Source organism: Rhamphochromis sp. 'chilingali', assembly GCF_963969265.1.
Source record: "Rhamphochromis sp. 'chilingali' genome assembly, chromosome: 8".
In the NCBI taxonomy this organism is placed as follows: Eukaryota; Metazoa; Chordata; class Actinopteri; order Cichliformes; family Cichlidae; genus Rhamphochromis; species Rhamphochromis sp. 'chilingali'.
Genome location: NC_137935.1, coordinates 31115168 through 31141054, shown reverse-complemented (window position 1 = coordinate 31141054; position 25887 = coordinate 31115168). Strand labels below are relative to the sequence as shown.

The following is a 25887-nucleotide window of genomic DNA, read 5'->3' as shown; positions in this document are numbered from 1 at the left end:
TTGTAATTGTGTGTCTGCAACACATCTGCTCCACTCACCTCACCCGCCTGTCTGCAGTCAAGACACAGAACAGATGTGTTTAGCAACTATTGGCAAAAATGTATAATAAACTAAGTGTTTAAAAAGTAGTACAAATACAAAGAACAAGTAATACAAAAGGCAGTATCACTGCATGTACATCTATTTTTAGATAACTTGGCCTAGCTTAACCAGCTATGGTAGCAGGGGGCTCAACCTATACAGATGCAGAGTAGACCATGGCACCTTGGACAGGTCACCATGTTCATCAAAAAACAGACAATCCAGCTATGGACTCTCACGTCTACACTTAGCATCCATCACAGTTTACCTAACATGTATGTCTTTGTGCTGTGAGGGGAAACCAGAGGACCCAGAGAAAGGCACAGGCAGAACATGCAGGCTCCACAGAGATCGGCCCAGCCGGCGAGCAGATTCCTTACCTTCTCCTGGGTCACCGCCATTCCTCACTTTACTAATTAACTTGTATTCCCACTGTATCAATTTCATTCACATCATGCAAACTTATGTCTGTAAGTCAAAATGCAACAGAACATGTTGGCATCTGAGCAATAAAAAAGGGGGAGATCTGAAAACCAGTCTTCCTCACTGGCTTCTGACTGGACCTACAGAGCCAGTGTGTTCACATCAAAGTGCGGCTCTGCCCCCAAGTGGCTCAAGGCGGTAAACTGCGCACATACCTCTGCTGGTCAACAAGAAGCATCACAGTAACATCCTCCTGTTTCATGAGCACAGCCGTTCAAGTAAGTTTGGTTTTAGAAGTCAATGTAATTCACTTTGATATTAAAATCATATTTGTAGCATGTAAAGAATAAACTATCAAATTAGTTTGAAAGCTACAATTTAATATCACGGTTACAGTAGCTTCAATATGTGGAAATTCTATATATCACATCCAGACTGTTCTTAAATGCGTCTGTTGTCTCTATTATACACAAAATAAAAAATAAGTAAAATACTAAATAAGTACACGTTAAAGAAAATGTAGATGTATGTAAATAAATAAATACATGCTTTTGCTGTTTCATTTAATGATAACACATTACATCATATAACACGAGAATATAATAATGCTGTAAAAGAACTAGTACATTTCCATAAACTCTTTAATACTGATTTGGCCTCCAGGTTAAATTTTTACGCAAGAGTCCACGCGTGGCATCAAGCCTGTAGCTGTAGATTAGGTTGTATGACCATCAAGAATTCTCCGTCTCTAAGTTTTACATGTGAAAAGGAGATAAGAGGGCGGCGAGGAAAGTGGATGACTTTTACTCCGCCCGAAAATGTGGAGGGAGGGTGCTAAAAATGAACTGCGAGGGGGCAGTGGCCAGTTGGGACGCGTCTTTGGGAGACGAGGAGCAGGCGAGGAATCACCGCGACTTCACGATTCAATCCCTCTCCAGAGGGCTTCCACAGATTTGTATCGCGTCTCTGTGGTTCGGTTGACCGCCACCGGTCGCTTTCTTACCGTCCATCCAATGTGCGTAAAGGGGCTCTATGTGTTCACCGTCCTGTCTGGACTCGCAGCGTCAGGTGAGAGCCGCTCATTTGAGTGAAACGGTGATTTTGGTTTAATGTGAGTTGCCGTTTGACATATTTTTTGTGATATATAAATTTATTTATTTTTTTATGTTGTTTTTTTAAATGTATGTTAATATTTTAAAAGTTATCCAATAACACGCTGTTTTATATTCATACAAAGGACACTTACGCCTGGTTTATCTGGCAATTTGCGCGTATATTTTTGCGTCTGTGCTTTCCACAAGTTTACACAGTGTCACATATCTGGGTTGACCCTTAAAGAGAGCTTCCAATAATAACAGCTTCAGAGTAAAAACGCTGATTGCCTGGCTTTTACTTAAAGCTCCCCAGGGACCTTTAACCTCCATCTCAGACCGGTGTCTTGCGTCACTGGGAAGTGGGGAACTTGGCACAGTGGCACTGGGTGGGTCACTTAAGAATTCCTGTAAAGGCTTTACAATACCCATAGTGGGGCCCATTCCAGACAAGATAATGGTTTAATAGCAATTACCGACATTGAACCCATTGTGTTTGTGGTTTCACGCAAACTCCTTTCCTGTCTATTAACGTGCTTACATACACAGAGACTGTGAAGTGGCCCGCTGGCCTCAGATAAGTCCACCTGCTTCCCGTTAAGAGAGGGGGCGTAAGAGAAGGGGGGCTGGTGTTCAGGATATGTAATTTGGATCATAACAACTTGTCAGATGCGCAGGGAAATGAACAATCATAGATCTTATCCACCTCTAAAAAAAGTTCCAGCCAACATCTAATCACTGCTTTGGCACGACTAATGGAACATGTTTTAATAGCATCAGTTGGCCCATCAATCAGTGGCAATTCATTCACAAGAAGCCAGGTTGCTTTAACCTTGAAGTAATCTCTGTCCATCCCGGTTAAGTGGATTATATTGATTGAACATGTCCATCCACTGCCAAAGCACCATGTAGGGATTCACTGTAGTGGCAAGCTGCTTATGTTTACAATGAGCATGTGCCTGCAGATCAGTCACAGCACAGGCTGACACTGACGGAGCAGGAGGACGCGTGGATGCAGAGGAACGGATCCTCAAATAACAGCATGTGGATGAAGAGGAGCATGTTGGGACTGATTACAGCTCAGCAGCACCTCAGTTCTCGAGCGTTTTGTGCTGTAATCACTACCATTGCCTTTGGCTTTATTGATAAAAAAAAAAGGGCAGGCATGACAAAACAAGCCAGCGCAACATTTTTGCGAGCCATGTAGGGTATAAAATATGCAGCCCTCTATGCAAAATAAATGGGATGTTTCTCTCTCGACTGCAAAAGCCTGTCACCGTGCGATCAAAGCCAGTTTGTATTCATTTGTAGACTTGCTGCAAACAGAAAAGTCAGTTTTATGGGATTTAGGATGAAACAAAGAGAACAATCACACTGCTGCTGCTAAACATCACCGTCACCAAGTGTTAACCCTCCTGCCTTCTTGGGACCTTTTTGTGCCACTGCTATGTGTTAAATGGCTGCCATTTCCACTGTGTTCAGTGGAATATAACCAAACTTGCCACAGGATAGTTTTTACCTGTCAATGTTAATATTCCAGTGTGAATTCCTTAAATCAGCCTAAAATGGCTGAGCAGCAGAAATCCCCACACCCATCACCCTGGGGACCATTTTCTGCCCATTGACTTCCACTATAAACGCTATTTTTCAACCCCAAATTATCATCATATGATTTTATTTTTTCTTCTTTTCTTGGATGTCAATGAAGACTCAGGGCCTTGAAGTTTTAATTTTTAAATTGCAAAAAAAATGCAAAAAAAATAATGGCAGGTCAAAATGTATGTTGGTGCCAATCTTTGGTCCATCTAAAGGCCTACTTATAATGACAATCACATATTACTTCAACTGGTTTTTTGTGGAAATATTTAGTTTCGTTTTTTGGTTTTTGGGGCTTATAACACAGGGCGCTCATGTAATAACACTGGGATTTGAAGGGTTAAAACAACGAAAATATAATTAAAACTTTACATGAATATTTCAGGGAGAAGTAGTTTTACAAGGTTGGCTAATTTAAAGTGGAATAAAATATGGATATATGGTCTTTTTATGGCGTGGCTGAGAATGGTCCCTAGGGTGATGGGTGTGAGTTTTTTAAAGGATGGCAGGAGGGTTAAAAATCCTTCACGGCTCAGAAAACCGTAATGAACTCCTGCTGTGTGTGTTTTTTGAAAAGTGTGTGTTGGCAGGATTTCTTATTTTTAAGTTCAGTAAATCATATTTAAATCAAGACATATTTAAGAGCAATGGGGTTTCTTTTGTTGCTCATTTTCTTCAGCTAGTGTGATCCTTATCAAATTTGGATACATTTTTATTTCGGTAGTGCATTTGTGCTTTGTGGAAAGCTCTTGTGTTTTCCTGCTTCGTGATGGAGGTGGAGGGTGTTAGAGTAGATTCAAACTGAATAAAAACACAGGAGTTTAAACACAAAGAGCTTTTTCCCCTGAAAGCTGTCAAATCAAAGTGTTAAACTGCAGTCTGTTTGACCTGTTGTGCAGCACAGGCCTCTTGGAGGCAATCCAGCATCAATTGAAACACATTTTTCAACAGACTTTTTTTTTCTTTTATAAAGAAATCAAATAGTTAATGATATACATAAATACAGGAAACAGGAAATGAAGTGAAAATAACAGCAGTTGCTGTTGTTATCTGTAGCAGTAGCGGTTTGGCATGCCATTTCTTAAAAGCCCCACATTACTCTCTTCTTTTGTGCTGATTAAATGTCTTAAAGGAGAAAGCGGGATTTGAACCGTAATCTTACAGTGACCAGACTTCCTCTGGAATTTTCCAATTTGTAAGACATTTCACAGCGAATAGACAGGGCCTCCTGTTTAAATTGTTCTGTACTTTTGCATTATTCATCCATTTGTTATGAAAGTGGGGGTTTGAGTTCGGGCATATTTTTTCTCCCCCACGTCTGACCACTTAGCTTCAAAGCCAGCAGAGCAATAACTCAGTTACATGTACTCGCTGCCAGCTGAGAAGAAGAAAAACAGAGCAAAAACAAACACTTAGACCAGATTTCTCTCATTTTTCCTTTTCATCATCCAAATAAAGACAGCCAACTGAACATTTTTTCCATCCCCTTCTGCTTACTGTACGTCTCTTTTTGTTTCTGTTGTTCTCGCTTTGTTTCAATTGTTCTTTTCTTTCTTAAACATGATCCTCGACGCATGAAACACTGACTAATGTGTGTCAGCCTGTCCCGACTTACAGGTTTAACACACATACAGGCGCACAGACATGCGAACAAATGGCTGCTGACGATTGCGACTTTCCAGGCCGGGCTGTATAAACGGTGATTGTTTAAGCTTTTTCTTAGCTCTGCCTTGTTGACAGTAAAGGAGCAGCTTCTTTAGGCTCTGTTGACTGGGATGTAGCTGTTATCTCCCTGCCAGCGGGTCTCTAATCTCACCACAACAATGTTAATAATAGGTCAACATAACAAAGTGTGACTGTGGTTTTTTTTGACTTGCCGTGCTGTGTTGACATACTAGAGGGACGCCTGGCCTTTGTGGTGCATTGGAATTACCTTAGAGGGGTGTGTTAAGTTGACAGTGACGAATGCCTTGTATGCAAGGGTGCACCAATCCCAACACAGAGGGTTTAGAGGCCCATGTGAAAAATATTTGACAATGACGGCAAGGTGCTCCCCGCACTTATGTCAAGAAACTGTGCTCGGCTCCAGATGGAAGCAGGGGTTTGAAATGCCTTTATCTGGGTGCAGGGAGCATTTGAGTCGCTGCGTCTCGTGCAAATGCAAAGCCCGTATGTTTGTGAGAGTGGCTTTTTTGGCTTGTGTAGTCACTTTTCTTACATGCACTCAGTTGTTGGCTGGCCAATCATTCCCAAAGATGTTTAGAGTTACTTTAAACACGCACATGTACAAGTTCAAACGACCCACCCCAGTACGTTTACAGCATGACATAACTCGACAGTTTCCACAGAATATCAGCAGCTCTTTCGTAGTCATCTTATCTGCGGGGAGGAGGACCTTGAGAATTTTTGTCGCTTAAGTTATCGTTAAGTTGAACCGTTTTTTGACTCAACAGAGGAGTAGTGACCAAGGTGACTATAGTTAACTAAAAATAAGCTAAAAATTCAAACCATATTTCAAAAATTACATTAAGTTAATTCAAATAATACCTAATTGAGCAAAAAACATCCAATAATTTCCTGATTTGAGATGGTGATAACCAGGTTTTAACATGAAGAATTATACATATATTTAAGAAAAATGATTTTGTGAGTTATAATTCCAGTACCATCTGGAAATTTTTTTTTTTTCTTATTAGTGTGTGATCAAATATGTGACTTTGTGGGAGTGCTGGGCCTTATAACAATATTTGAACTAGCCAATACTCAGACATTTTTTTATTGTATCTGTCCCAAATTACAGATTCATTTTGATTGTAATAAAGACCTGGGAGAATTTCAGGCTGTTACCTTTAATACTTTACAAGATATTCATGTTCTCAGATTTCAATGCGCAAAAAAGTAGGTAGACCAACATTTAAAAAAAAAAATCTTCAAAAGTATTTACTATATGAAGTTATAGTTTTAGAGCAATCATTATAAACGTTCAAACTTTGTACCATAACAATTTAATACAAACTGGAGCAGAATGACCCGTCTGTTGGTTTGGTAAAAGTATTTTAACAACTTGCCCGATGAGGCGCTGATTGAAGTGTTTATTGAGAGTGTGGGATCTCAATAAACACACACAAAAAATAATAATAATAATAAAAAAAAAGTATCTGAGTGAAAATGCTTTGTTCATCCAGTAAATATAGTCCAAGGGAATTGTGTGAATAAAATGAGGCCAAAATCTTACCAAATATTTCAATTTTATGGCACTGTGCATGCATAAATAAGCATGGAGTCTCAGAAAATAAAAGGTTTCTACATAAAAGAAAAGAAAAAAAAAAAAAGAGAGTGTAGGAGCTAGCCCTTTAAAGCCGGTCAGAGCGGACACGCTCCATTTTGCGTAACTATTTTTAAATCCTGGTAGCACTGCAACCACGTAAGCTAGCGCAATAATTTTTTTGCATATGAAACCGGAGGAGTTGTACTTACATCTTATGCCATCAGCTTGTCCTAGGTCACGGTTTCCTTCCACATACAGCTTTGCAAAAACTGCATAAAAAGCACTTGCAGCAACAAAAACATAATATTCCAGAAACACGCTTTGCCGATCCGATCAGCTGTTCATAACACTTCCTACGTCCATCAGCGTGAACTATCACATGTCCGGCATGACCTGCCCGAAACCGGGAGTGACGTCATTTTGCGGAAATGTCGTTTTTTACCATTGTGGCCTTATGAACCTATACTTGTGTTTTTAAAAGTTATGTTTGACTTTATGACTTTCTGTGTCGTTTCTGGGATGCTGAGGACTCATATTGCACTGCTGGAAATATTTGATTTTGATACATATGCTACTTTTTTGCAAATTTGCACTATAATATATTTTTTCATTTTTCCTGCAATATATGAAAATTGGTGTATCTCAAAAATAAAACTATGAAGACACTTAAAATAAATTTCCTGTGGTGGGAAACTAGTTTGTGCAACTTTTTTGTATTTACAGTTTTGAGGGATAAGCCTCTTTCTCTAACTAGAAATATATGTTAAAAAATCAAAAACGATTTTAAATTTTTTTGTAGTTTATTGCACTTTTTTGCAATTTATGTAATTACTATACACTTAATGCAGACATATTATTAAAATTGGGGCTATAATGGTTGTATTGATGTGTAGCAACTTGAAATGCTCCAAAAAATGGCTCCACAGCATGTAAAAATATAATATAAGCTCTGGCGGACTTGGTTCTATGGTAGGTCTTAAAGGGCTAGAAGACAGAGCGTCAGCTGCTTTCAAAAAATAAAACTGCTGTGACTTTACTGTAATGCCTGCGCTGATTTTCCTGAATCTTCCCTCTGACATATGTCATGCACCCCACCCCACCTCACCCCAACCGGTCTCGGCAGATCGCCGCCTCTCCCTGATCCTGGTTCTGTTGGAGGTTTCTTCCTGTTAAAGGGGAGTTTTTCCGTCCCACTGTCACCAAATCACTTGCTCATAGGGATTCATATGATTTTTGGGGTTTTCTCTATTGTATTATTGTAGGGTCTTTAAGCACCTTGAGGCTGTTGCTGTGATTTAGAGCTGTATAAAAGAAAATGAATTGAGCTGAATTGACTTCAATAATAATTAAAAAGACTGAAAGTATTAAAAACTAAACATTTTCAAACAATAAAAATGTAACTGAATGAAGAAAACCCACTTTGGAGACTAACTGAAGCTAAACTGAATTAGAAACAAAAAGTTAAAATGAAATTTAAGAAAAACGAATTAGGAAATACTAAACTTATAACTGTGGCCATGACGATAGTATTTCACCAGCTGAGAGAGTTACTTTGCCTTATTTTCCTTTCCATTGTTTAGCTTCTGACTTTCATGTGTTGGCTGCAAATTTTTTCAGTGTATACAAAAGCCGCTGTAAGCTTTTGTGCTGTAATCACAATTTAAATGAATGAGAAGGAAAATGATAAAAGGAGGTAAAGGACTCATGTGGGAGGATTTGGCCCCACTTTTTTAGACCCTGTTTTCCAACATTTTTCAACTTCACCCCAAGTCTGAAACTTGGACTACCCATGATAGGCTGAAATCCCACTGGAGAGAAAAATGGGATTCCTGCAAACTTTGTAACTTCTGCTGAACAGATGACAGCGTATAATTCCTAATTCTAAAACCTTTTGCAACAGTAGAGCCACACAGTCTGTGAAACGACCTCACAGTATCAGTCCACAACATCACATGAGCTGAATCACTGGAAGACACTGTGTCATCCTGAGCTCTAAGTCGAGGCAGAATGTAAAGAGATGCACAGATTCAGTGTGGAGACAGAATTCAGACGTTACTTTTCCTTAAAACTGCCCAAAAAGTATCTGAAAACATAACCTCTGTGTAAAAGTGATACCAGAGAAAAAGACCCTTCCCCTTTAGGATTTCAACTTTAGCTTCTTCAGTGAATTCTGAGTAAAAATTTAAACACTGTAACTGATACAATTAGTTTTTTATGAAATAGCTACTTTTGTCTGTGTGCTTGTTCACAAAAAAGAAACAGTGAACATGAATCTTTGATTAAATGCAGTGAGACTCTGTTAGACCGACTTAACAAACAAACCAGCATTAGAACTAAGCAAGTGTGTCTAAAATCCAACTTTCCATTTTACAGGAACCATGTTTTGTTTCCTCCATCTTGAGTTACATAGTATTCCTTCTAAAAAGCCAGACAGAGCCAGACCATGTTATGTAACTCTTTTCACAGAGTAGCTCTTTCCTCTCTCTGAAGTAAAGCGATCTCTATTTGTAAAATTGGCCCGTTCCCCTTTAAGGCAGCCAGCTGAGAGCAAAGGCCTGCACCTCCTCCACACTTTGGTCTCTGATCTGTGTATAAATTGTCACTGCCTCACTTATTTATCTGCTCGGGGAGGCGGGGGGGTCACAGGTGAAAGCCACAGCAAGACCACATGCAGTCTGACTCATACCACGCAAAACCTACATCTTTTTTGCTGCATAGTAAATATGTGAGGCTGTCTATTAAGGGTTGGACTGTCTGTCCAAGAGAAGCCTGAGGGCTGTGGGTGAGCTGGATCGAAGTGCGCTCATTGGACCCCCCTCGCCCCCCAACCCCTCAGGAGTTTGTAATCCCGAAGAGGAGCTGAGTCAGCCGCGAGGTGGGAGTGGAAGAGGTTTGATGGATTAAACTCTTATCCTCACTCACCCACTTCGCGTTTCCTCTGAACACCGTCGCCTGATGAATTACAATTGGCCAGGAGGAAGTAGGGGGAGTGGGAGAAAAAAGACGAGGAAGAAAGTGTTCAAAAAGAGATTGATGCTTGGTCCCTGCTTGGAATGACCTTTAAGTGTACTCAGACACATTAGCTGTGCATAGTTCATGTCTAAAGAGTTCAAATCACAATAAGAAAGAAATTGCAGTGACAAAATTTGTGACTTGTTTTATTGGGAGAAATATTTTTCTTTGTCTTCCTATAAACAAGGAACAGCTTTCCAAAGTAAATTAATCAAAGCTTTTAGCTTGTCATGTCTTGTTAATAATTAATTTTACATTTCAGCTTTATTTGGAATAAGCGGCAGTGTCATAGACTGTATGCAAAGAATAGACCACACCAACAAAACAGTAACTACTGGGTTTTATTGCAATTTATAAAGCTTTAAGTTGAACATTTTGGCTATTAAACTAGTTTTTTCAAAGAATAGGACGCTGAGTGTTCATGTGCTAGTAACTTGTCATTTTCAAAGAAGCCAAGCCCTATAGCACACCCAGCTTTATTAGCAATTTCACAGTAAATGGGACCATAACTGAGCAGCATGCTGTCTTTAAAAAAGACTTGACACCCTCAGTCCAGTAGTGACTGAGATCATAACCCCCTTAGGAAAGGTCATAAATCAGGAGAGATGTAGGGCCATTTTTTCATTGACTTCTGTGCTGTCCCTTTGGTGCAGCCCCCTGGTGGTTACTAGAAAGAATGACACCAAGCAGTTCAGCGTTTAATTTTCAGACCTAAATATGGACAAGAGAAAAGAGACACCTCAAAGTGACCTCATGTCTTAACACAGCATGGCCAAAGGTGTGGACACCTGAATGGAACAGGTCTGTGTGACAGTTTGATACACAAATATGAAAGTTTTTTGGGGGAGAAATGAATGTGACTGAACAGCTTTGGAAGTGTCAGGCAGGAAACAGCTAAGCATGTAATAAATGATTATATGGACCGTGTGATTAAAACACACCGTACCTTGCATAATTTTCTGCCTCACAACACAGACAAATCCTGTGCTCTTTGGGGTGGGGGGGGGGTTACTTCTGGAGCTGGTCTCTCTCATTATTCCATCCATCCATCCATCTTCATCCGCTTTATCCGAGGCCGGGTCGCGGGGGCAGCAGCCTAAGCAAAGAGGCCCAGACCTCCCTCTCCCCAGCCACCTCCTCCAGCTTATCCGGGGGAACACCAAGGCGTTCCCAGGCCAGCCGAGAGATACAATCTCTCCAGCGTGTCCTGGGTCTGCCCCGGGGCCTCCTCCCGGTGGGACATGCCTGGAACACCTCACCCAGGAGGCGCCCAGGGGGCATCCTTGTCAGATGCCCGAACCACCTCAGCTGGCTCCTTTCGATGTGGAGCAGCAGCTGCTCTACTCGGAGCCCCTCCCGGATGGCCGAACTTCTCACCCTATCTCTAAGGGAGAGGCCAGCCACCCTTCGGAGGAAGCTCATTTCTGCCGCTTATATCCGCGATCTCGTTCTTTCGGTCACTACCCACAGTTCGTGGCCATAGGTGAGGGTACCCTCACCTACCCTCACCTCTCTCATTATTGTCTTCCCAAAAACACACTCATTTGTAATTCTTCTTCTGTTGTTTTATGTTCAAATTCTGTTGAGTTGTGTGAGCTTTGTGAGCCGCATTTGCTGGTTTTCTCAAGTTGCAGTGCGTTTGAACTCTCAGGGCTGCCGTAACTTTTGTAAAACAGTACAAAGTAGAAAGATCACTTAAGGCCAGCTGTTCATGAGTGAATGGAAATTTATTTATTTATTTATTTATTTAGGACAGTGCATGTTAATGAACATAAATGTAAAAAAAAATTACATGAATGTAAACATACCAGATTATAGCCAAGGGCTAATTTCCATCTGTTGTCCTTAAGCATAAAAAATAGACATAATAATTCATAAAAATTCATCATTCATTCATAATAAAAACTCCATCACCAAACTTACACATACACACCATTCTGTTCCCAAATAAAACATTAAAACTATACAACTCATACATGATCACACACTTGATTTGTCCATAACCAGTTTTTAACCTTTGCCTTAAACAAATTGAGTGTAGAGCATTCTCTAATGGGTTGAGGAATTTGTATTAATCTCTGACTCTTTTTTACAGCGTGTCTTTTGTCTTCACCCCCATCGTGTTTTGGCACATTGCCGCCCCTCCCTGAGCCTGATTATGAAGCGCCTTGAGGCGACTTTTGTTGTGATTTGGCGCTATATAAATAAAATTGAATTGAATTGAATTGATTTTGCTGGAGGTTTCTTCCTGTTAAAAGGGAGTTTTTCCTTCTCACTGTCACCGAGTGCTTGCTCATAGGGGGGTTATTTGATTGAAGGGGTTACGATATAAAGCACCTTGAGGCCACTGTTGTGATTTTGGCCTATATAAATAAAACTGAATTGTATAAAGAAAGCATACATGTCAGTATCTCAAACAAAGTTGTGTTCATTCAGGGGTTCCCTCCCATTACACCAGTCAACACTCAGCCCTGTGTCCCCCTCCTCTGTGAACACACTGTTACCTGAACCTGCTATTCCCAGCCCTCAGTCCAGCCCCTCATGAAAGCGAGGCCTTGTTAAAACCAGGGAAAACTAACCTGGGCTTGTGAAACATCTTACAAAGAAGAGAAGAGGCTCTTTGTAATCCACTGAGCTCTTTGTGTGTTTGCTCCTGTCCTAAGTGTTTCCTCCAAAACCGGCGTAACAGAGAATCAGGTTTCCTCCGGCGCTCCGTTTTGTTTCTGAGCCGTAATGAGGAGAGGAAAGGCACAAACACGCACAACAAGGAAATAATGTAATGAAACCAATTTCCTGATTCGGAGAGTTGTGTCAGCTGCTCGATTTCTCCTGCAGTGTTGCCTCCCTATAAGACCTAACGTCCTCTTTGCAAATTGTAACGCAGGTTGGCAGAAAATACCACTTACACAGTGACTCACAGCTGCCTGGATATACTTTAGTGGATATACTTTACCATCTAATCAATGGTGTCTTCTGTTTTTAAACTAGCTCTGTTCCCCTTGCTTTAGAAAGATGCATATTTATGAGCAACTGCATCAACAAACCCCAAAGCCCAACAGAGAAGGTTTGCTGAGGAGCTGTGATAAGAGCTCTATATACCACGCAGCATTGCCTTTCTGCAGCGTGAAACACACCCAGAACGGCCTGGAAATGTTTAAGCTGTGGAAGTACAGCTGTTGGTAACCAAAGCAAAATATTGCAGTCAGCAGAGGTCTTAGTTTGTTTGCCTGCCTCTTGGTTAGCTAAGGTTTACCGACGAGTGGGAGAAAGGTCAGTTGACGAAGTAGGAAAGCAAGTGAGTGAAGAATATGTTGTGCAGGATGTGCTATGAGGGCAGCACGGTGGCACAGTGGTTAGCACTGTTGCCGCACAGCAAGAAGGTCTTGAGTTCAATTCCAACATCAGGCTGGGGTCTTTCTGTGTGGAGTTTGCATGTTCTCCCCGTGTTTGCGTGGGTTCCCTCCAGGTACTCCGGCTTCCTCCCACCGTCCAAAGACATGCAGCTTGTGGGGATAGGTTAATTGGATAATCCAAATTGTCACTAGGTGCGAATGAATGTGAGTGCGAATGGTTGTCTGGCCCTGTGTGTTGGCCCTGCGACAGACTGGCGACCTGTCCAGGGTGTACCCTGCCTCTCGCTCTATGACAGCTGGGATAGGCTCCAGCGCCCCCCGCGACCATGAAAAGGATAAGCGGAAGCAAATGGATGGAAGGACGTGATATGCATCCTTGGCAGAACTCTATGAGATGGTATTTTTTTAACCTGGATAATAAAAATACTTCAGTTTTATCTTCCAAATGAAGATAAAACTGAAGTAAATAACTTTAATAACTAACGAAAAAATCCAGCCTGGGAACAGATCAGTGATGCGTCACTCTCAGTGCGTCCTTATTTCCTCAGGATAATCTAATTAACTTTTTCAACTAAAGTGAAACTTCATATTTGCTGGTTCCTCAGTATTTACTCGGTAGGGCTTCATTATTTCATAGTTACTTGATTAAATGTGAATCAACAGCTTGAAGCAACACAAAAAGAATAATTAAAAAAATAATAATGTAATCTGTAATGAAAAAGTACATATTGTCGTTTTAAGATGAAAATGGGGAGTCAGATTCACAGATTATTATGCAGTAGTCATTAACTACGGAGATAGTTTCTCCCAGATGGTTCTTTAGTCAATAATCATTTTTGACTTTATAGCCTTGGCTCAGGAGTTAGTACTGATAAAAAGTCCTCAGTTTTTTCCTTCCTTAGTGACTAATGGTTGCTAAGGAACCCTGTTTATGTAACTCTTTCTCTATGACGCGAGACGGATTGTGTTAAGGCTCAAACTGCAGTAACTTCTGAAATTCTGACTGTTTTAAATTGGTTTTAAAAGGTCAGAAAGGTCAACAAAGGAGATGCAGGAGCCTCAAATATTGACCACAAAGGACAATTATTGATGTTTTTCGCCCCTTAGTTCTTGCTATGTTATGACTTTGGTCTTTTTCACAGCTGGGACCAAATGAAAGTGGAAACATGAAAAGACCCCACACTCTGGTTGCTCCACACATTCTGGGCGCTGCTTCTAAGTGACAGCAGACAGCTTCATGTAGAAATAGGCCTGCTAACCTCTGCATAGCACCCGGAACAACCAGTGCACTACCACGCACAAAAGAAAGTTTTAGAATACCAAAACCAGAATATTTTTAAGCTTTTAATAAGAATAATAAGAATAAAAGTGATTCCTGCCAACTGCTTCATTCCACACATACCTGCATGTCTGGCAGTGTGAGATTAAAAGCAACACTGAAGCGTCCTTGAATGAGGCTGTGCACTCATAAACCTGCCTGCACTCACTGCCACCGGTTGAAATACATACATGCAGGTCAGAAAGTACTTAATAATTTCTGTGTCTTTGCAAGGCTTCATAGAGTCATGGGATGACCGCCAAGCCAAGCAAAACCAATCACAGCCAAGAGGACTCTGTTAGATTATTATTACAGTAGATGAAAGTACTTACCCTCTCCGGCTGCAGACAGAACAGTGGGCCAGAGCAGTTTGTACCGAGCAGTGTTGACAGGTAGAATAAAGTGCATTAAAGGTTCAGCAAGTTCATTTCATTGTGATATATAAGGGATATTGATAGATATTCTGGACTTGCGCCAACACCAGCTAATGAAGCGTGTGTGTGTGTGTGTGTGTGTGTGTGTGTGTGTGTGTGTGTGTGTGTGTGTGTGTGTGTGTGTGTGTGTGTGTGTGTGTGTGGGTGCATGTGGACTTGTGCCAACAGATGGGCCCTTGGGCTTAACCCAGCGAACGCACACAGGTCGATATCCACTCAACAACGAAAGACAATATTTTATGATCCTAGCTGTATCCGATACTGTATTGGTTCAGGAACACGAACAGCTGACGTTTACATCAACAAAAATATGCACAAGGATACACGCATGCACATACGCACTTTCTCCAGAAGTCTGGGAGAGATAAGACTTTGACCTGGCGGGAAATCCCATGTGGGAAAGTCTTTCATTTAAACTGTAACGGCGTCGGGTTACAGACGCATTTCACACAAAGACTCTAATTTGGTCTTTTTTAATTACCAGTGAAGAATGTAACTGATGTCATTCAGATGCTTCACAGTATTTAATATTTCCAATTAGAAAAAAAAAGGTTGTGGGATTTTTGAAATATTGTGTTTTCTTGTCATCCTGACAATTGAATTTCTGTTTCCTTCTGTAAAGGAATCCAACTCTTTCTAGATAAAACTTTTTACATGAAAGTTTTTCATTCTGCCTGCAAAGAGTAAAAAAAAATGCAAAAAAAAAAAATCACACAAATAAAAGAAAAAAGTAGCAAGTTGCACACAAACACAAATAGGACAAATCAATTTGCCTGTAATCTTCCCATGCCCTCTTCCGTAGTCTACATAGCTCCAACTTAATAAGCTGTGAAAGCCCTCTCTGTCTCTGCGTGCTGGGTGTAGTCGGCATTGGCTGGACAGGATGTTCAGACATAAACAGTTGAGCAAACGAGATTGGACAGAAACTTATGCTGGAGGAGACAAGTGGACATACAAGCAAACTCGTACATACAAGCAAAATCGTACATACAAGCAAACAAACATCATTATCGTATCTAATCCTTACAGACTGCAACTGTGTAGAATGACATGGCTAATCTCTAGCTCCATCTATGCACTAATAAGTCACTCCTATGCTTCTTGCTTATTTCTTGTTTCTTTCCCCAAATGGGTCCGTTCAACACTGGTAATGTCTTTACTCATGTAACGGCATGTGTCCCCCTCAGCAATTAGTGCCTGCTAATGGCAAATTAAATAGTGATCACGCACTTCTAGCTATGGGGACAAATTACTGTTAGAAGCACTGTACATAACCCTAATGCTGCTGTCGTCGTGCTAATACTCATTCTCCCTCTAAAAAGACCTAATTAACCTTAATTCTTAATCAGCTCTGCGTGCGTCAAAAGGACGGCACAGTTGAAAGCGCGTACTTTTTTGTTGCTCAAAAAGAGATTAGTAACACTTATTTAAATTCATGTACTCGAAAATAGACTTGGTTGAGGGTAGAAATGTGAAATGAGGTGTTATGGCCCGGAGGACCTGCTTCCTCCGCTCGCATTTGAAGCACAGTGAATCATTTCAGTGTAAGCTTTTAAACAATTTGGTAGAGGAGCACAGGCACTGCACTTTTACTCTGCTAATCTTCCAGGTCCTCTGTCACTTCTCGGATGTGAAAATAAAAGAGTTTAGCTGTGAGTACTGACTTCTAACCAGAAATGTACCCCCTTTCTTCTCTGGTTCTTCTTCTCTGTGCTGGTCGTATAATTGCAATACAGTGGAGGAAATAATTATTTCATCTCCTGCTGAATTTGTAACTTTGCAAGCTTTCAAAGAAATGTTTAGTCTATCATTTTTTACAGTAGTTCCATTTTATTGGACACGACTGAATGTGAACCAGAAGTCCGTAAAAAACATTAGATGAAAGTTATAAATTGATTTGCATGTCACTGATACTGATTACAGTCAGTCAATTACAGATACTTGAGACCTTGTATATAAAGCCCACCTATCACAGAATCATCTGCGTGTGTTCCAACCTTTCCACCACAGTGGCCACGACCAAAGAGCTGTCAAAGGACAAGATTGTTGACCTGCACAAGGCTGTAATGGGCTACATGACCATCAGCAAGAAGCTTAGTGAGAAGGTGACAACTATTGGTGAGATTATTTGGAAATGCAAGAAGTATAAAATGACCATCAATCGGCCTCAATCTGAAGCTCCATCCAAGATGTTGAGATTATAAGAAAGAAAGATGGTAGATCCTCTCAAAAGTCCACTGGAGAACAGTGTTAATGATTTGAAGACAGCTGGGACAATAGACATCAATACCACCACTGATAACACACTACACTTTAATGGACTTGTTTATGAAGGCACATGTACAGGTCCCTGTTAGGTTTGCCAGTGAACATCTAAGTGCTTCAGACAGGGTTTGGGAGAAGGTGCTGTATTCAGATGAAACTAAACTCAAGATGTTTCTTTGTTTGGAAGAAGACAGATTTTGAGTATGACCCAAAGAACACAACCCCCACAGTCAAACACAGAAGTGGAGACCTTAATACTTTTCTAATTTCACTCCACTGAGGAGCTAATGAATGGGGGCATGTACCATAACATCTCGGAAAACAACCTCTTCCTTCCCTCAGCCAGAACACTGAAGATGAGTCATGGATGGATCTTCCAGCATGACAGTGACTCAAAATATATCACCAAGGCAAAAAATGGACGTTAAGGTAATGTAGTGACCTAGCAAATCTCCAGACCTCACTCCTTTAGAAAATCTGTGGAGGGAAGGCTTTCTTCCTGTTAAAAGGGAATTTTTTCTTCCCACTGTCGCCAAAGTGCTTGCTCATAGCGGGTTATATGATTGTTGTTTTTTCTCTGTATGTATAATACAATAATATAATATAAAGCGCCTTGAGGGAACTGCTGTTGCGACGTGGCGCTGTATAAATTAAATTTAATTGACTTGAACTGAAGTTTTAGTGGCCAAGCAGCTGCCAAGAAGCCTAAAGGATGTAGAGAGTTTCTGTAAAGAGGAGTGGACCGAAATCCCTGCTGAGCAAACCTGGTGACCAACTACAAGAAACATCTCACCACTGTTCTTGCCAACAAGGGTTTCTCCACCCAGTATTAAGTCATGCTTTGTTTGGGAATCAAATACTTACTTCACTCAATGACATGGAAATGATGTAATGTGTTTTTTATCTTCTGGAGTTTTGGTTCATATTCTCTCTCCATCGCCATTAAATTTAAACTATCATAAAAATTAGAGACTGTTCATTTCTTTGCAAGTCAGCAAAGTTACAAATTCAGCAGGGGACTGTATTCCAGCACATGGAACCGCAGTGGACTATGATGCTTGTTAGCTTAATTATTATTTATTGCTGCTGTCAGTGTAACATTTGTAGAATTTAAAAATTTAATCACTGCTTTTGCAAGAATATTTCATCTCCTTTAAAAAGAAATGAAGCTATTTGCACAATATTCTCAGTGTCTTGTTTTGTGCTTTTGTATCTTATGGCCACAGGGGATCAATGCAGCTTACAACAAAATAAACAGTTTATTGCTAGTTTAGCATGCCAGAACTAAACAATAGTGCCATTTGATCAGTCGTGCCAACTTAAATATTTAATACGACATAATCTCAAGTTGCAACAGCACATTATGCTGTCCCCCCAAATAAATGAATACTTAAATAGAAAGCTGAAGTATATTCCTACTTTTTCAAGAAAGAAGATGTAAACTTTGAAACAAGGCCTCCTTTTATTGCTGTTTGCTATGAGGGCTCATCTATAGTGTGCTGCCTGTCTTTTAGTTACATCTCTGCAAATCTCCAGACAGGATAGGCGACCCCTGGTCCATTTACTAAGATAAACAAAAAGGCTTTTAGACTTTGAGAGAGAACCAAACAGCTGGCAAACATCTGAAATGACTCGTTGCCTCTGTAACATGCTTTACAGGATCATGGACAGCCAGTGATTCGTGGTTAGGATTGATCAGGTCACTTAGCGCTTCTGAATTGGAGCCTCTCCATCAGTTGCAAAGCGTAACATTTCTTCAGGGATGTCCAGCACGTTGAGTCTTTATCGCAGTATGTTGGAGATAGCAACACGCCCCCACTGCATGACTTCTGTTCAACAAGTCAAAATAAGAAGATATCACGTTCACAGGGAATTCAGATGTAGATGAGCAGACATTTGTATGACACTGAGTAGTAATATTTATAGTTTTTTTGTGATGCTTTTCTAAAATGTGATGACTTGCTGCTCTGAGTCTAATTCATGGTATTGAAAAACACTAGACATGGCTTCTGTTGTTTTTAGAATATAGAGCTCTCTCTATAAATAGTCCTGGTGGCTTTAACTACACAACCGCACACAGACTTCCATATCAACCTGCACTCACACAAACACACATACTCAGGAGACTACTTCATCAAGGATCTGCTGTCAGAGTCTGTGATCTCTGGGAGAGGGAAAACATAATCGTCTGGCTCCCTATGCCATACTGATGGGCTGCCAGACGGAAAGTCAGCATTAAACACGTCTATTCATGGCCCACCGCATGCTAGGTGTGTGTGTTTCCACATGGTGTAAATGTGTAACAGCACTGACTCTGGGCAGCTCTATCCATCATACTATGGAGGAGCCAAATTGTTGCCAATATCCCTCCCCGGTCTTCAGGTCCATCCATTTTTCGTCTAATAGCTCCACCGTACTGTAAAGACTGACATGGTCCACATCCACCTAATATACTGCAGGCTCTCACTTTCCGGCTTCTCTCAGTCGCAGTGATCAAATTGGCCATTATTCACAAAGTGTCACAGAATTGGCTCCTGATCTGAAATCTTTCAGCAAATGTGATGGGATGAAGCGGATTTCTGATCGTAGCTGTGCGTTAGTAAATTCCTACTTTTAGCACTTGAAGGATTTCTGTATCTAATATAGGCTACTGTGTATTTCCAGTGACAACTTAGTGATTTTTCTTGCAGCAGCACTGCGTAGGCAGAAGCAGGGTCACTGAGTACACTGCATGTACTCAAAAAGAAGGGAATTACTGATGAGGGTGAATTTGTACAACACCTATTGGGTTGTATTTTTTTCTTGTGCATTCCAGAGATTATTTTACCCGCCATCTGCGTGTGCATGTATTGATCTCACCCACTGTGTTAATTCTGCTGCTGCAATTTATGCTCACATGTTGCAGGCATGCTGCAGGTCAGCGGGATGCGTATATACACATCTGAGGAGGTTGAGGCGGTCAACGGCACAGACGTTCGTCTGAGGTGCACCTTCGAGAGCTCGTCTCCCATCAAACCCGATGATGTCGTCATCACGTGGAGCTTCAGGCCACTTAAGGGGGGTCCAAGGCAGTCGGTGAGTGTGTGCGTGTCGGTGAATGTGTGCGTGTCTGTGTCTTTGCAAAGACAAAAAAAAGTGAGAACAAACCACAAAACCTCCCTCATTGTGTCAAGGAGCATCCGCCCCCTCATCCAAGTAAGAGAGGAACCGGTGAGTCATCTGGCTCCCTGTGGAGCATTCAAGACAGCCAGTGTTTGTATACTTGTGTGTGGGGATATTGAGAATAGACAGAGTAAGAAGCGGGAGATTTGGGCAAGTCTGGGCTTTTATTTTCCTTTCTTTGCTGGAAGAAAATGTCTTCACTCTCCAGCAGCAGCAGCAGCAGCAGCAGCAGCAGCAGCAGCAGCAGCAGCAGCAGCAGCAGCAGCAGCAGAGGACTCAGTTTGATAACTTCTGACTATTCCCTGCCATCGTTACCCTATCTAAATGTATCCACCAATTTTCTCTTGCAGGTATTTTACTACCAAAGGAAACCATTTCTTCCACAAGAAGGACTCTTCAGAAAGTGCATTTCCTGGGCTGGTGACATCATGGGCAGCGATGCCTCCATCATAATTCGAGAGGTCAAGTTCATCTACAACGGCACTTACATCTGCCAAGTGAAGAACCCACCCGATGTCCACGGCCCGGATGGAGAAATTAAACTGAGAGTAGTTGAAACAGGTCAGCAGTTTGAATTTTCAGCCAACATTTTCCTTCGTACATCCTTCATTGAACGTTTCTAGCTATACATTTTATGTCATGGTGGAAAGTCAAACATTTGATGGCAACGCAAGTTAAACCAGCAAAAACACAATGTGCAATTCACCTGAAAAGTTTAGAAATGTTAAAGAAATAAATATTAATTTTATCAAATAATAATAAAAAGCATAATAAAGATAATAATAAATAAATAATTAGAAATAAATTCAAGTTAGTGTAATAATATCCTTGAAAAAAAGAGACTGGTGGTGAAGGCTGTGGTAGCCAGCACCAAGACGTTAGCAGCAGAAGTCCTGTAAGTTTAGGGTGGGGCCTCCAGGTATCCGACTTGTTTGTCCAGCACATCCCACAGATGCTCGATTGAATTAAGATCTGGAGAATTTGGAGTCCAAGTCAACACCTAAAACTGGTTGTTGTGCTCCTCAAACCATTCCTCAACCATTTTGGTGCATTGCCCTGCTGAAAGAGGCCACAGTCATCAAAAAATACTGCTTCCATAAAAGTGTGTTCATAGTCTGCAAAAATGCTTAGGTAGGTGGTACGTGTCAAAGTAACAGCCACGTGGATGGCAGAACCCAAGGTTTCCCCACAGGACATTGCCTAAAACAGGTGCCAGGTGTTCTCCAGACCATCGACATGATATAAAAGAAAGCGTGATTCATCAGCCCAGGCCACCTTCCTTTATTGCTCTGTGGTTCTGTTCTGCTTACGTGCCCATTGTTGGTGCTTTCATGGGCACTCTGACTGGTCCGCAGCTATGCAGCCCCACATACAAAACACTACACTGCTCTGTGTCTTCTGACACCTTTCTATCAGAACCAGCATGAACTTCTTGTGCACTTTGAGCTACAGTAGCTTGTCTGTTGGTCAGGGCACACGGGCCGGCCTTCACTCCCCACATGCATCAGTGAGCCTTGGCCTCCCACGACCCTGTCGTTGGTTCACCACTCTTCCTTTAATGGACCACTTTTGATAGGTACTGACCACTGCAGACTGGGAACACCCCACACTCCGCTCTGACTCAGTTATCTGGCCATCACAAGTTTGCCCTTGTCGCACTCGCTCAAATCCTCACACTAACATTTTTTCCGGCTTCCCACATATAAACTTTAAGGACTAAATGTTCATCTAATCTATCCCACCCACTAACAAGTGCCACTATGAAGAGATAATCAGTGTTTATTTTACCCGTCAGTGGTCATAATGTTATGACTGATTGGTGTTTTATGCATCAGTATTTAAACACAGAAAAAAATCAGTCAACAAGATGAGACAAAGCAGTGCTAGCAGCTATGAGATGTCACGTATGCAGACCTGAGTGAGTGCTAGAATGCTGACGTAGTGTAACAGGGGAAGTAAATTTAATCTTACAGTCTTAGCATGAAAAACACAAAGTTTTGGCAGGTGTTTGTGGAAACCAAGCTCGAATTCTGCAAAGTAATTGTGATCACCTGACTAGAGAAAAAGTCAGGTGATCACTGGCAGCCAGAAATGAACTGGCACCACGAGGAAGTTCCTCTACTGCACATACAAAAAGCAAAGGCTGTACTTCTTTCACTTTCGACCAAAGTTGTGGACTCACTGACCTCGTCGTCTCTAAAGATGCCCTGGTAGCCTTACTAGTGCTTTTGTATTTATACCGGCTTACAGGAGACACATATTGGAAAAGCACAGTTAAAGTGCCTTTGAGCTGAGGGTGTTGTTTATTTTCAAATAAATATCCCTGTCTATCATTTTCAGCCTCTTTCTCCGGACTTCTCCTGCTGGCATTTGCCATCGCAGCCGCCATCTCCGGCATAGTCGTCATCCTCCTCATCATCGCATCCTGCAGGAGATGCAAGAGGAGGAGACAAAGGGAGCTGGAAGGGAATGAGGAGGCCCCGCGCAAAGAGCGAAAAGACCCCACCGCGTGGTAAGAAAAGAGACAAAAGGGAAAGAAAAAAGAAGAATCACACACTTTCTCTCCCGTTCTCAGTCTAACTCTGGGGATCAGGGCTTGTGGTCCTCCCTGCAGCTCTTTTCCTATCGGACAATTCACTTTCTTCCTTCCTCTCCAACTGCAGTCTTTGGATCCTACAGATTTGGACCAATCAAAGGGCCAGCTTTTACAAAGCAGACATAAAATGAAAAATGTGCCTTTGTGCTGAAAGCAGTAGACACTGACCTTTTAGCCAGACTGCTGCGAATCACCACGCGCCTTTCTCAGAAAGGACTGTTTAATCGCATCCTCTTTTCCTGTTAGACTAAATGTGCTTCCAAACACACTTCCTGTTTGGAGTAAACTTTTGATGTAAACTTAGAACAATGGTGTATTCCTGTTGCTTACTTCCCTACTGATGCATTTTAAACTCCTACATAGCAATGCACCACAGCGCATGTTTGTTATAGTAGTTCAGCAAACAATAGAAACAATGCTACAATGAAAGTGCTTCTGTTGAATTCCTTTAATCACCACATGATGGTAATATTGTGAAACCCACACAAAGCTGTTATTTCATTAGTCATTAATATTGGCTGTGTGATTCAGTCTTCCGTGGTTCATGTGAAGCTGCAGGAGGATGCTGGTTTACGATTCTGTTTTGTTTTGTTCCACTGCTGAAGTGAAATTGCTGTACTTCTCTGACATCCTGTGTCATCGTTAGCCCGATTTTGTGACTGGTGTAATATAACCGAGGTGCTTTGAAACAATCAAGATCTGTTGGTGAGCTGCTTTGTTGGAAACAGACATTTTTAACCAGCACTTTTGTATAAATTCAATAACAACACAGAAACATTAACACGATCAGCTCTGAATTCTTTTCTTTTGAACCATTTTAATGGCCTTCTGTCTGTTTCAAACAATGAGCTAATTTGTCAAAAATACACCTTTTTTCTTGGGCGCTGGAGTTTTCTTTGCTTCTCTCTTGGGTTTTCAGATCTCTCTGTAAAAGGTGCAACGATTATTTGTTTTTTCCTATGAAATACAGTGTTACTGTAATGCGTCACACCGTGAAAGCGAAAGGTGTTGAGGAAGTTTTGTTCTTCTTGCTGTCGCTGATCAGATTTAGTCAAAGTGTCTCTCTTGCTTAAAAAAAAAAGTTGTATAAGAAGGAAATAATTGCACCCAATCAGAGCTCATGTGGGAGAGATGTTCATCCAACCTTTCCTCTTAATTTGGGACAGATTATTCCTAGCTGATGCTAACCCTCTGTCCCTGCTGCTGTGTTTGTGTCTGCTTGTCTTTGTCCTTTGACCCCGCCCCCCCAATGTGTGTGACTTGTGGGTGTGTACATGTATGATCATGCATGAATGCATATCCCGTTGTGTCTATATGTGCCGTGTTCGCTCGTCTCCCCCGTTCGCCTGCGTGTGCATATCTGTGTGCGTGTTTGTCACAGCCACCCATCGAGGGCCGTCCACCTCTTCTTATCAGAGACCTCCATAGAGATTGACAGTTCAGACGGCATGATCTCAGATCCCAGCACCAGAGACTCGAGCTCCTCCGAGGAAGAAGGCCCGAGCTCGGATGATGATGATGGCGGTGACGACTCAGATTGAGGAGGAGAAGCTGAAGCAGAGCCAGCCAGGAAGCTCGACGGAGGGATGCCAGATGATACCTGTGGACCTCGCCATCAGGCCCAGCGGGGGTCAGATTAAAAAGGTGCTGCAGCTGAGGTTGAATTGTGCAGTCTGTACAAATCTGTGAGGAAAACTGAAAGTTTGAAAACTTTCCAAGCAAGCACAGAGAGGTTAGAACAAGGCTGAATGAGCACAGAACAAAAGTAGAATCGTTTTACTTGACTGAGTCCGGAAATATTCATATGTGGGGAGAAATGTGTGAGTAAAAGTGCAGGGTTTGTGGAAGTAACCCTGAAATCTTGGCTACTGTCCTGAAGGGAAGAGGGGACAATTCTTAATCAGTAGCTGTCTCCCAGGTGACACGTGGATCTTGTTACATGTAGGAAGTCAATACCAAAATCAGCTGCACCAAGCGATCGATTTCCCTAAAGACATTGGCGTGAACTGTATTTAGATAGAAAGAGAAGGACACCACTGCTGATGATCAGCCATATATGCAGATCTTTATTGCACTGAGGCTTTTTTTCTTTCATCGTCTTAATGGAGAGTATCTCTGGTACCTGTGGGCTAATCTTTCACACAGTGGCTTTGTTTTACAGTTAAATGTCATTAAAGATAATGTACAGGAGGTCTTCCATTTCAGTCGGTTATGCACACCATCGTGACGCCAGCCTGCGAGTACTGGTCAGGAGTAGCTTTGTCCTACTCGAGTACACAGAGATGCGTACAATGTGTCATATCAAATGGAGAAACAAAGCATAAATATTGCTGCCATTTTTTCTCAAGGCCAAATATCTGATCCATGAGCAAGCAGCTGCGCATGCACCTGCCCTGAGTGTTGTGTGGGAGCGCACAGTCAGATCTGAAAACCCTTTTGATTTGAAAATGAGAGCCCGTTTTCCCCCCCCCCCCTCCATGCGCCTGTGAATGCATCGTGTCTACTAACAAATGAATTTGCTGCCTGTCTTTCATCCTTGTGTGACAGACTTTTTACTTCTATTTGAATATTGAGCACTATGTTTATAGATTTTTATTTTCTTCTTTTGTAGATAAAGCCAGAAATATTTTATCATGTTGTTTTAAAAAAGTGTCATTCTATGTATTTGTTATAGAGCTTTTATAAAGAAAATAATAAAAAAAAGAGAATTTTCTAATAATCATGGCCCTTGACTCTTGACTACATTCAGTTCACTGCACAAAAAAAGACACGGACATGCAGACCTTCACTTAGAGCTCAGTGTGATTTGATATATGTCATCTATTATGTAAGAGAGTAATCTTGTTATCCAGCATTTATTATGCATCATTATCTTTAATGCATTATCTACAGCTGCGTGTTTATTGTGCGTCTAGAGAGCTTTACACTTGTTGTACCTGTAAACATTAATGTCCTGAATCACTGTTTCATTCCTTGCAGGTCCAGTATGCTCATACCTGCCTTTGTCACTTCAGTCTGGGTTTGTTTACTGAATTCTGATTTGTCATGTCTACAAATATGTCACTCTATACATTTGTCTGTGTGTTTGTGTGTGTGTTTGGCAGTCCATTTGTGAGCACCGATCAAAGTCTGGCCAGCTTTAGTTACTGAGTGACAGACTTTAACAGTGTCAGCAAGTCTGCAGGAGGGTTAACTAAAAATGGAAGGGGGGATGTTAAATAATTATATTTCATAGTAGAAAGAGCAACAATAATAATAATAATAATAATAATCAACTGTGGATGTTTA

General features: G+C 41.3%; 1 protein-coding gene across 1 annotated transcript; it reads left to right on the top strand.

Annotated features, from left to right (window-relative positions):
* Window positions 1-1378: 1378 nt before the first annotated feature.
* On the top strand, window positions 1379-25318 carry LOC308400822 (myelin protein zero-like protein 2). The gene is made up of 5 exons (XM_080888805.1): window positions 1379-1572; window positions 19747-19916; window positions 20354-20564; window positions 22344-22515; window positions 23981-25318. The coding sequence occupies exons 1-5, from the start codon at window positions 1518-1520 to the stop codon at window positions 24138-24140; spliced, it is 768 nt and encodes a 255-aa protein (XP_080744931.1). The 5' UTR covers window positions 1379-1517; the 3' UTR covers window positions 24141-25318.
* Window positions 25319-25887: the final 569 nt, after the last annotated feature.